Consider the following 13017-nt stretch of genomic DNA (forward strand, 5'->3'; position numbering starts at 1 on the left):
TTGTGAGTTGTGAACTGTGTTATACTACTTGTGGTTTGTATGAGTCCGCTGTTTTATTTGAATTGTTTTGTTGTGTTGTGTTTCATGATGGGCGTAAAGCCGAATAAACATTTGATTTGGGGGATAAAAAGGCAAACCTTTTAGTCACTGCTGAACCAATTCTGTGCAGCTCTGGACAAGCTGAGAAAGCTCTTTGCTGTGATAACCAAGAAGTGATGGTGTTGAGGCCTGAATCTCCCTTTATGGTGTAACTTCCTGATACCAGCCTTGCTTAGTTACTAGTTACACTTCCCAATCATCAAGACTGTCCTATCCCAGAACCTCCAGAGAAACACACCTGACAACAGGTAAACAGAATCCAGATCTATGTTTACACAAATAACTGCTTTTCTAAGCTTACACATTGTGAAGAATCAAGAGATTAACCTTCAAACCTGTCCTTTCCCCAAAAATTGGGTTTCGTAGTAATGGGTTTTTGTTTTGAGATCACCAAGAGGGAGAATTCAAACTTGCAACCCCCACCACCATCTTGAAGTGGAAAACCTATCACTTGATTCTGCAAAATTAAGCTACTAATATTTTGGGGAGAGAGATGGCTGAACCCTTCTATATGACAAGCTGTTTTTCTATCTGAAGAGAATTTGGGTGAGGAGTAGAATTCAAAGGTGAAACTTGCTATTCATCTTTATCAGGGGCCGGCAAAGTTTTTGTGGCTTGGGTCTGTTCACGGTCCTGCAGACACCGTGGTGGGCTGGAGTGCGCGCACGCACACATGCACAACCGCTATTTCTGGCACGGAGGAGGCATGCGCAGCTTCCCACTGACCGCAGGAGCTTCCTGTAGCCAATGGGAAGCTGGCCAGCATCGCGGAAGGCGGTCCCCGTTCTGCTCCACGCCAGTTTAGCGCAGCGCATGGGAGCCGACCGAGTGGGCAGCGGGGGTCCATGGGCCGGTTAGACCCCCATGGGCCTCTTGTGGCCCATTGGTCTTAGGTTGCTGACCCCTGATCTTTATTATCATCAGCATTTGAGTTTAAAGGCTTGCACTTACTATGCATATATTACTCGCCCGCCCCCCCAAGCTCTGAATACGCCTATACTAAGAATGGCACAACAGTGAAGTGATGGGTTTGGATCTGGCACCCACTGTTATCAAAGAAGATCAAAGGTTACAGTCATCTCCGCTGATTCATGCTGGTACAAAGTTCCAGCCAAACCTATTAAACCCAATGATTACAGGGACAAACATATTCTTCCCTTCTAATTCCATCTTCCTGAAAGGAAGAAAATAATAATATGGTTCTTATGCAGTGTGGTGCTTTGTGATGGCACACTGACCAATAGTCACCATGTTGATTTCCTTCATATATAGACATCAACACCAGTATTAACCCCCAAACTACCAACTACCCTTAGAAACTTCATATAAGATTCCAAAACAGCCATTAATACTCATCAGTACTTACAGCTACAACTTCTCGATTGCCACTCTTGAAAACTCTCTCCACAACTATACTTCCATCCCAAATGTTTCTGGAAAGCAAGAAAACACAGTTTTGAAGTTTCTTGTAATCAGCACATGATGGCACTGGAAGCTTCTGCTTCCCTTTTAAGTTTAACCACAGCTTAGTGTGCTGTGAAACCCTAAACCGTGATTAATCTTATCCATATTTAGTGGAAGCATACCAACACCATTTGAAGTTGGTTGTTTCCACCAACCACAGTTAAGTTAAACTTCATTTTGTCAGGTTATAACAACATGTATCCTCACCTTTCCATAAATAACTTACCCTATGATCCGAGAGAAATATATGCAGATACCATTGTGCTTTCCAGAAAACACTATCTCGGGGCACATTATGCCACTAAGAGAAGCACTGGGTTGAGACATATGACTGCTTGAAGTGAACACTGGAGTTGACATGGTTGGAGGATGCAAACCTGGAACATAAACTCAATTTTAAAAAAAGGACAGAAGCAAGATTATAAGTGGTAGAAAAATATATATAAATAATTAAAAGTAAATACCTTGGGCTGGTGTTGCCAAAAAGCTTGGATTAGGGTAGGGGCTACTAGCAGACATAGGAGAACCTAATATAAGAAGAGCAATGCACACTATAAAGCAACCATAAAGCAATAATAAACCGCCCAACAAGACAACAGGAACCCACCAATAGCATACAAATTGATCCAACAGCCCCCTCAAGCACACAAACAAAACTCATTGCGGTCAACTATAGGCAACCATCCACACCCTACCCCCCATGTCTATCTCACCACCCACAAAAACCAATAAATGAACAGAAATAGAACTGACCCACGTGATGCTAACGAAAAACCCTTATGCATACACTATGTAGAAGAATGAGTTTACTATCCCCCTTCTCCCCTCCCCCAGCTTTATACTGTCCATAACAAGTCTCACATCAAATATGAATGATCTGTAGAAAGTATTCTATGAACTGAAAGAAGAGATGCTGTATTTTGTAACCCAAGAAAATCTTTAATAAAAACAATTTTTAAAAAGCAATAATCAGAGCACAGCTTTAAGAGATTACAATATAAAACCAGGGAGTTTGAGGCAGGGAGAAGGGATCATTTTTATTCAGTAATTGTCTGCCATCCACAGTTTGCTATCAGATGTCACTGGCAGAGATGGCTTACAGTTCAAGACATATTGAAAGAATTTAGAGGGACGGGCATATCTTTGCATCACACATGGGAAAGGGTGAAGGAAAGAGAAAATTAGTTCCCCCCCTCAAATCTTCATTTATTGTTATCACTATTTCAACGCTCACATATTGTAGATATAAAATATGAAGGAGGTTTATGTTGCTAAATTGATCTGTATACTAAAACAGTTCAAAGTACTGTCAATTTCCTCTTCTTTCAGCATAGGAAGGGCATTTGTACAGTAAGTATAAATGCACTTCTGAATCATGAACTCAACAGTAGTGAATGACTACTAAAGCTACACGAGTGGGTGCAAGTGGATGGAATGTTTTTGCAAAATAAAAGGTAGAAAAAAACCCTGTTGCCTTAAAGTACTGACTATATTTGCTGCTTACCAGGTGGAACAGGAGATCCCAGTGCGTACCCAACATTACTTGGAGGCGGCAGGGTGGATGGAAATCGCATCTGTGTTTCACCACCATATCTGAGATTCACAAAATTAAAACAACTGTATCAACGCTGCAATCAGTTCTCAGATTATTTTTAAGCAGTCAAACAGTCAATAAATACTTCTTTAGATGGTTGAATTGTGAAGTATATGTAAAAAACAGCTTGCCCGCTGTTTAATGTTATATCTAAACCCTATAATGGTGTGTCAAGGGGACCCTCTAGCCCATGGGCCAAATTAGTAAGGTAAAGGGACCCCTGACCATTAGGTCCAGTCATGGCCGACTCTGGGGTTGTGGCGCTTATCTCGCTTTATTGGCCGAGGGAGCCGGCGTACAGCTTCCGGGTCATGTGGCCAGCATGACTAAGCTGCTTCTGTCGAACCAGAGCTGCGCACGGAAACGCCGTTTAAGTTCCCGCTGGAGTGGTACCTATTTATCTATTTGCACTTTGACATGCTTTCGAACTGCTAGGTTGGCAGGAGCAGGGACCAAGCAACAGGAGCTCACCCCGTCATGGGGATTCGAACCACTGACCTTCTGATCAGCAAGTCCTAGGCTCTGTGGTTTAACCCGCAGCGCCACCCTTATAGGCCAAATTAGGACTGCCAAAACAGTTTTTCTTAACCATGCCCACCTGCCCCACAGCTAACCATCAGGTGTGAAACAGGACAAAAGGGTGGCAGCAAAGGAACAACTGGAAGTTTACAGTGTGCTTTCAAGTGCTCTTTGGCAAGCAGCACTCAATCAAGCCCTGCTGGGATTGGCTGCACTAGGGAGCTCCCCATGTGTGGATCAGCTGGTGAATGCTGATAGCAAGCCCCCTTGAAACTTTTAGTTCCTGCCATAATAACCCTGCTAATAAGCCCTAGCTCCATTCCACATGCTGCTGTGCCAGAGCCTTGCTGTTCATGACATCTGAACTAGGGTTTGTGGTTTGCTTCCCTCAAAGAAACCACATGAAGTAAGCCATGAACAAACCTTGGTTACTATTCACAAACCATTAGGCTGGCTTTGGGTGTCACAACAAATCAGACCCTGACATAGGAACCAACTCCTAGGGCCGCGAGGGCTTTGTCCCCCACAAAGTTGATAGGCATTGCCATTAAAATGGTGTATGTGAACTGTGTCATGTGATCAATTATGCAGGGTGGGGCTTACCTGGGCCCCACAATATTTCATTCAAGTTGGCACCCCTGAACCCTGACTTTGTTTTACAGTCGGACAGCAGCAGAAGTGGAGCAAGAACTTTTCAGCAGTGTGCATTAGCATTCTGTGGGTTCATGTTAAACAAAAGTTTGTTTTTACCTACAGTTTAATGTGACACACAGATTGGGCCTCTGTGGCTAACCTTAAAAGGTAAAGGGACCCCTGACCATTAGGTCCAGTCGTGACCGACTCTGGGGTTGCGGCGCTCATCTCGCTTTATTGGCCGAGGGAGCCGGCGTACAGCTTCTGGGTCATGTGGCCAGCATGACTAAGCAGCTTCTGGCAAACCAGAGTAGCGCATGGAAACGCCGTTTACCTTCCCGCTGGAGCGGTACCTATTTATCTACTTGCACTTTGATGTGCTTTCGAACTGCTAGGTTGGCAGGAGCAGGGACCAAGCAACGGGAGCTCACCCCATCGCGGGGATTCAAACCGCCGACCTTCTGATCAGCAGGTCCTAGGCTCTGTGGTTTAACCCACAGTGCCACCCGCGTCCCTATGGCTAACCTTAGCTATGGTTTATTAAAGCAAGTCAGTTTCATAAACCATGGTTTGAAGTTGGCTTAGTTTATTAAACAAGGCCACTGTGTGCCTACTAATTAAATATGAAAAATGTAATTTCAACACAAATTAGAACTAAGATGCTGCTTTCACTAAACTATTTTTCTCAAGAGTGAGGTACAAAGAGGCATGATCATATCTTAAATCTATAATGACAAAATGAAACATAGCACAATAGTTACTGAGAAACAGGAATCAGCTATGAAACTTTATGCAATGCTTAGTTTTAACAGTTCATATGTTCCAACCAGAGTCCAGCACAACCCATTTACTGCTGGGATACCATAGATTTTTAAAGTATAATCTCTTGGCATAATGCAGATATGAATAATTTTACCTGAAAAATGCTCGAGTGGCCCAAACAGATACTTCTCTATCACAAGCAGCAGAAGAACAGGCAAGTATTAGGCAAGTAGCACAAGCCTGCTCTTCCTGTAAGAACCATCATTAAAAAATATCAGTAAAAATGACAGAACAATCTTGGTGCAGTTTTAATGAAATGAGGAGCAAGGGGACTAAAGGGTAACTTGTCTATTTAGAAGGAAGTCCTACTGACACCAATGGGGCCCATATAAGGGTGTAAATAACTGCAGCCAGTAACATGGTGTTGCTACCAGATGTTAGGTATATATCTAGAAGTCATCACTATAGTGGAGAAGCATGCTGAACAGGTACATTTTTAACTGCCTTACTTGTCCAACACAATTAATAACACACTTACAGAATCTATTAAGATAAAATAGGGTGATGGCCACTAATCAAGACAGCATCAAAATAAACGAACAAACAAAAACATAATGGAGGCTAACTATTAACCACTGGTAAAGGTAAAGGGACCCCTGAACATTAGGTCCAGTCGTGGCCGACTCTGGGGTTGTGGCGCTCATCTTGCTTTATTGGCTGAGAGAGCTGGCGTACAGCTTCCGGGTCATGTGGCCAGCATGACTAAGCCGCTTCTGGTGAACCAGAGCACTGCACGGAAACACCGTTTACCTTCCCACCGGAGCGGTACCCATTTATCTACTTGCACTTTGACGTGCTTTCAAACTGCTAGGTTGGCAGGAGCATGGACCGAGCAACGGGAGCTCACCCCATCGCAGGGATTCGAACCGCTGACCTTCTGATCGGCAAGTCCTAGGCTCTGTGGTTTAACCCACAACGCCACCCGCGTCCCTTATTAGCCACTGAGAGACACCTAAATTGAGTCTCAGATGCCCCCCCCCCCAGTTTCTTACATAGCAAGGGATCACTATCACTATCATAACCTGCTTATGAGCTCCCCACTGCTAGAGGTAGCATGTTGAACCCCTAGTTCTATCTTTGGCCTAATATAGGGTGGAAAAGTTAAATTCTCACCGGGTGCAGTTTGAAAAATCTTTCAATCTCTTCTCCATCACCTCCTGCATTGCATACAAAAAGATGTCTCAGCTGATCTACTGGTCTGAGTTTATGAAACATAAAACTCCCCTAAAGAAAAACAGAAATTTTTTTATTTATTTAATGGTGATTTCTATAGCATTTTTATTGGCCAAAAAAATTTACACTTCTTACACCTTGTTCATCTTTATGACAGCCCTATAAGGAAAGTCATTAATAATTATATTTTACAAAAATGGAGAACGGTTTATAAAGAAGTGGCATGCTCCAGGCCAGGCACCCCCAAACTCTGCCCTCCAGATGTTTTGGGACTACAATTCCCATCATCCCTGACCACTGGTCCTGTTAGCTAGGGATGATGGGAGTTGTAGTCCCAAAACACCTGGAGGGCCAAGTTTCAGGATGCCTGCTCCAGGCTGTCCAGAAAGTCCTTGGCCAAGGTTTGAACCTGTAATGTTCCCAAGCAGCTATAATATACAACGAAGAACAATATTTAAGCTACAGTAAAGGGCTGGGGGGGGGATCTTCTCCCATGCCTTTATTTGAGGTAAAGGTAGAGCCTAGTTTCAGAGATATTTGAAACAACCTCAATATATCAGAGCTGTACCTCAAACCTTTTCATAGCTAGGTAATTAACATAGCCACTTGTGCTACATACAGGACTGGAGGTTAGGGCTTAAACTTGATCTTCTCACTTTTAGAAATTAAGTACAGTCCTCTCATGTCTGAATTCTCTATCATATAGAGCCAGCATATTAAGAAAGTTTTATTTTGCATCTACATTTTGCATCTACAAAATAAATACAATGTTCCATGTTTAACCATTATGATTAACACATATACATTAAAAGGCTCTAACAAAGACGTTTCAAAGGAATAAATTACTGGAGTAAGAAAGAATAATACATCAGTATAGAGTCATAGAAGCATAGAGTTGGAATGGACACTGAGGGTCCTCTAGTCTAACCCCCTGCAATTCAGGAATCTTTTTGCCCAGCTTGGGGCCCGAACCCACGACCCTGATCTTAAGAGTCTCATGTTCTACCAGCCTGAGTAGACAATTAATCCAGATTATGTATGTACACATATGAAGTTACCGTATTGGCCTGAATATAAGCCGCACCCGAATATAAGCCGTACCTTTGAAACTGGAGGGGAGGGGAAGAAAATACCCAAATATAAGCTGCTCCATTCCTCACTGCTCCTGTCTGCATACCGTAAGGTCACGAATATAAGCCACACTTTAACTTTTCATGGTCAGAATTTGGGGGGAAAGTGAGGCTTATATTCAGGCCAGTACGGTACTTCCCCCCAATTCCTTCCCAGAAAAGGTAGTTTGCAAAGTCAGTGGCTTATATCCACTGTGTCACTCATCTGATGGTACTGCTTCAGTCAGTGGAAGAAGGAGAGAGGCAATTTTAAGAGATTCCTTCCTATAATTCGTCCACATCCCCAATGTGCTCTGGAAGGTTCCACATTACCTCTGAGCAGATTTCAGAAGTGGGGTGTGGGATAAATGGCCAAAGGTGCTTCTCTCTTCCTTTTACCGATGAAAGCCTTACTATCAGCTGACCCGACAACATGGGATACAACCAAGTGATAGGACGCCAGAATGATTTCAGACAAGAATTAAAAAAAAACACATCAGGATGTAAGAGATCAAATTCATTTCTAAACAGAGATTAAGAGCTTCTGAAAATGTCATGTGAGGTTCAGTTTCATCTTCCTCCTCTTTCTCTATTTTTATTTTAAGCAAGCAGTTGTACTACAAACCTGTGCCGAAAGGAGAACAAATTTCTTTGGCGGTAGCATATGCTGTTGTACAACTACAGGATAGTCAGTTATGGGAATTAGATCTTTATTCAAAGGTGTTACTATCTTCTGAGCTTTGTGATCATCTATCGCAGAAAGAGCCCAAGAATGTCCATCCACATGTGTCTTTGTCTGAAATGAGAAAGTAATGAGTAAAAAAATTATAAGAGTAACTTGCTTTCCAATCATATGCTTCAGCTATAACAATATTATTGTACCTCTGCCTGCAGCTGAGGAAGCTAGTTGTCCTCCTATCTTTCCAGCTGCCAGTTATAATTCTATCCTTCACAGCCTCTGCAGTATTACTGTACCATAGCTGGATCAGGATGTAAGCTAAAGGTCCTCTGGACGGTTAAGTCCAGTCAAAGGCGACTATGGGGTTGTGGTGCTCATCTCGTTTTCAGGCTGAGGGAGCCGGTGTTTGTCCACAGACAACTTTCTGGGTCATGTGCCCAGCATGACTAAACCGCCTCTGGCACAACGGAACACCGTGACAAAAACCAGAGCACACGGAAACACTGTTTACCTTCCCGCCACAGAGGTACCTATTTATCTACTTGCACTGCATGCTTTTGAACTGCTAAGTTGGCAGGAGCTGGGACAGAGCAACAGGAGCTCACTTCGTTGTGGGGATTTGAACCGCCAACCTTCCAATCGGCAAGCCCAAGAGGCTCAGTGTTTTAGATCACAGCGCCACCCACGTCCCTGGATCAGGATGTACTTCCCACCAGGCAATTAAATCTATGGCTGCATTTCCCCCCCCAATAATTTAAAGCCAGTATCAGAAAGGTGAAAAGCTGGTCACAACTTGTGATATGGCCTTGCAATAAGAAGCAGAAAGGTGTCAAAAGGGGAAGTATCAGAAATAGAAAACTTTTGAACTCTTACACAGATATATGAAGAGAGAGTTTAAAGAAATCTAGGTAGGCAAAACTATCATCTCTCACAACAGCTATTACTTTCAAAATAACCTAGCAAAATATAAAGAATTACCTGTGTTTCCATCATTGGCTTTTGGAAAGGAAAAGAATCATGATTAACACACCACAATATATCATTATCCTCATTTTCTGAAGCAGCCATTAGCAGAACACCTGAAAATATAATAATAATTTATTAAGAAAAGATGAATCTGAAACCTAAAATCGAATTTTAAGATTCATCACTTTCTATAGGACAAAATAGCCTAAATTGGACCAAGGACTCTTAAATTACTGATAAAAACTCATCTCCAGAAATTACCTTTGCTATAAAGAGCTTGGTGCACCTTTGATGGCTTTTCCACATTAGAAGCAGCAGAAAATCCTGGAGGCAGGCGGATGTGAACCAACGTTAATGTTGAAGGACGAGAAAAAGGATGCTTGAATGGGCATGTACTAAAATACATCCGTACACCTAAGAAAAAAGCACAAGATACTCCATTAACAGTATAAACATATTTCATAAAAGGGTTGCAGTACAATCCCATATATGTCTACTCAGTGCTTTTTTTCTAGAAACCATGACGTTGTTACAGTAAGTGCCACACTTTTTAAAAACAACAAAAAAGAAGTGCCGTACTGCATAACCTTCAGTACCCCCTGAAAAGCACTGTGTCTACTTCAAAATTAGTCCCATTGAGTTGAATGGGCTTGCCTTCCAGTTAACAGTTTTGGATCGCAGCATTCATGTGTCTGAAGTATTCTGTTCAGATACGGAACTATTGAACAGCAACGACACAGACTGCTTCATTTTCCCCATTTAAAGGTAATGGTATGAATGATAATAGAAACCTGGTTATTTCTAATTGATCCACACATTTTAATTCCTCTTCACACAAGCTTCTTGACCCCCCCAGACCCTTTAGGATTACTAGGATACTATGATGCCGTGATCCTATACCCTATTGACTCCCTTCTTCCTTTCAGTACGCCTATCTTCTTCCTTTCAGTACCCTGTTGCTAGTTAGTTTCTTCCAGTTTGCAGGCACTCCACTCTCTAGGCCAGTTCAGATTCTAGACTGGGTAGAGATACTAACTGGGTTGTGATACTACCCACTTCCCCACCAACAGGTTATCCATGCCTCCCTTCTACCATGCACCAGAAATGATTGCATGAATCAAGCTATTCCACATAGAGGCCACCACATGCAGTGCCTGCCTTACGTAGCACGTTATGTTCCTGACGTTATGTTATATAGAATAGAGGGGAGGGACACATACCTGCTCATTCACCATGTGAGCAGGCTTGCCACCCAGTAAGTTTTTGAACCAGGGCACAGACACGGTACTTAGCATTATAGAAAAGGATACTGAATTCTTACCTGCATGAGTGATTGCCAATAACTGGCAATCAATGGATTCAGAATTTTCAATCACTGCTATCTGAACGATAGGCTTAAACACAGAACGGTCTATGGTTCTAAAAGAAAACCAAGATATCAGCATGTGTACATGCAAGGTCTTTTTACCAAGTAAACAAAATGATCTAATAATAAGAAATGTAATAAGAGATTAATGTCAGCTCCTCAAGCATAATACCTTTTTGTAGATATTTTACCTGGCAATCTTTCCAGCTGCAGCCACAATAGCATTCTGAGAAACAGAAGCAACCCTCACCGTCCCTTGACCATCTGGACCTAAATCATAAACCTGCAATTTAATTATATTGCTTTTAGTGGGTTTACTATGAATTCACTTAACATTATTCTCTTTCGCAATGCCTACCGCAAATACGTCAGGAGGCAAGTTAGTTCTGAAATGAAAGATGGCAGCTGCACTGCACTCCAAGGTGAGTAGTTCATTGGACAGAAACACAAGAGAATCTTCTTTTATTGAATGCAGGTGGGATGTTGGAATAAGCTTGGAGTGCAAAGCCATAAAAACAAACAGGGGAGGTGAAAGGATGCAGAGCGAAGGAACTTGTAGTACATTTGCATAGTGAACAGGAAACAATCCTGCATGAAAGTTGCTATCAGCAGGCACAGGACTGACAGCTAAAAGGAAGAGGATAACTTTATGTTGGGCAGGTGGGACAAAGAATAAGTGCGCAAAGTACAGACAATGGTAGGCAACTACCCGCTGAAAAATGTCTTTGCAAGGCTGGATTAGAACTGTGTTATACGGTAAATTCCCATCAATGTAATGAAGTTAGCATTGATGTGAACCTAAATTTGTGAATAAGGGGAAACAGAATGTATCAAAAGGCATACCTGTATCACACCTTTTTCAGAGCGTGTGTATAAGATGTTTCGGGAGTTGTCAATGGCAATTTGAACAATGGGATCTGCAATTTGAGAATAGAAACCCAGAATCAACTGCTTAAAGTCTGTCAACATTTGGTATTGAGAAATAGAGACTTTCATTCATAATGTCCAGAAGATATCAGTGGACGATCAAAACATTTTTTTTCTTACCTAAGCACTTCAAATAACAAATTTCAAACTTAAGACTAGCCGAATTACCCAAGTGTCTTAACAGCATGTTTGTATTGTATTTGAATTGGTTAAACTGCTTTAGCAGTAATTTAGTGGCACGAATCTTGAAAGAAAGCAATCAACCTATTGATTCATTTACATAAATGAAACATTTAAGTGAGCCAGAGGTGCCAGACATTTGTAACGTATTATCAAACACAAATACACCTGGGTTTTAATATTGGTATTTTAAACATGGATTTTACATCACTTACCATCTTCTGAGAATGTGAACTGGAGCAATGATGGAACAAGGAAAGAAAGGGTGCTCTTTGAATGATTGATCTTCCTACAACGCTGGCTAAACCAGCCAGCCTCAGCCTACAAAAATAAAAAAACACTAGAATTAGATTATTATACAAACCCATAGAATACTTTACTTGACCCATCTAGTTATCAATGAATTCTCAACATTATTATGCAGCCTAACTAGTCCTGGCCCCCAGATCATTGCAGATGAACAGTGTGCTCTCCTCCAGCACCAGCAGTCTGTACTTCGAAAGAGAAGTCATTTTATAAAGTTCCATTTTAAAAGTTCCAAAACCTCAAGAGTTTATTACTCCATATTTTTCTCTCACTTTGACTGGACCCTAATCTTACATAAGGACAGCAGTAAATCTGCTTTATACCACAGAGTAAGCCAGCATAATATTACATCAGATTCACTAGCACATGTGTTGATGTGCCAGCTCTAAGCACATGTGTGTTGTTGAAGCATGTATGAGACTTGACCTTTTGATTGCTGGCAGAATTCAAGAAGGAAGCTTGGTCTTTTGAGAACTAGCCAGTTTGTGGCCTCTTTGATGCAGGCCATAGAATAAACTCAACAGTATTGAGTTATTGTCTGTCACTGTAACAAAAATACTTAAGCATCAGATGGTTCTTTGCTAGGATTCTGAAGATCATTGAAGATGACTCAGATTCAGTACATTCTTTGCAATGAACAAGAATATTTATTAAGTTAGCAGGAGTTCCAGACTAACATTTATGCTCTAAGAAACTCACTACTCTCTTTCAAATAAATGAAGCAATATAGAAGAGGAAGAAGTGAGGCATCAAGAGCAATGTACTTTCCATCCATCCCCCAGTATCCATCTCTAGCAGATTTCACTTGCCTGGTAAGCAATTTCATACAAACAACCATCTTTGCCAGCCAAGAAGATGCGCCCATTTTCAGAAGAAGTTATTGTCAGCAGATAGGTGTTATCGGTAGGCAGTGAGTAGAGTGGGTCTGGAAGAAGCTGCATTCCACCAGACATGCTATCATTGAGGGATCCAGAACCTGATTAAATATATACATATATGTTACTTTATTTGTTGACTACTTCAACTAAAATGATTTCAAGAAATAAGGAAGACCTAACATTGAGTTTGTATATCATGAACTCTTAAGTGCTATTTTCTAAAAGTTGATAGATTTGCTACTAAGATGCCAACCCTAAATCCCCAGAATAAATAAGATTGAGGCAAAACTCTCTTATGTTGA

General features: G+C 41.6%; 1 protein-coding gene across 1 annotated transcript in view; it reads right to left on the reverse strand.

Annotated features, from left to right (window-relative positions):
- NUP155 (nucleoporin 155) overlaps nucleotides 1-13017 on the reverse strand; it is a 37420-nt gene that overhangs the window by 18345 nt on the left and 6058 nt on the right. Inside the window, exons 6-19 of the mRNA XM_053407855.1 lie at nucleotides 12647-12813; nucleotides 11747-11852; nucleotides 11268-11341; nucleotides 10616-10707; nucleotides 10380-10477; nucleotides 9320-9472; nucleotides 9071-9171; nucleotides 8039-8209; nucleotides 6245-6355; nucleotides 5226-5320; nucleotides 3068-3156; nucleotides 2028-2090; nucleotides 1790-1940; nucleotides 1466-1532 (exon numbers count right to left, since the gene is read on the reverse strand). Of these exons, the coding sequence (XP_053263830.1) occupies nucleotides 1466-1532; nucleotides 1790-1940; nucleotides 2028-2090; nucleotides 3068-3156; nucleotides 5226-5320; nucleotides 6245-6355; nucleotides 8039-8209; nucleotides 9071-9171; nucleotides 9320-9472; nucleotides 10380-10477; nucleotides 10616-10707; nucleotides 11268-11341; nucleotides 11747-11852; nucleotides 12647-12813 (1538 nt within the window). The remainder of the gene's footprint in view (nucleotides 1-1465; nucleotides 1533-1789; nucleotides 1941-2027; nucleotides 2091-3067; nucleotides 3157-5225; nucleotides 5321-6244; nucleotides 6356-8038; nucleotides 8210-9070; nucleotides 9172-9319; nucleotides 9473-10379; nucleotides 10478-10615; nucleotides 10708-11267; nucleotides 11342-11746; nucleotides 11853-12646; nucleotides 12814-13017) is intronic.

The sequence above is a fragment of the Podarcis raffonei genome, chromosome 11 (assembly GCF_027172205.1).
Source record: "Podarcis raffonei isolate rPodRaf1 chromosome 11, rPodRaf1.pri, whole genome shotgun sequence".
Lineage (NCBI taxonomy): Eukaryota > Metazoa > Chordata > Lepidosauria > Squamata > Lacertidae > Podarcis > Podarcis raffonei.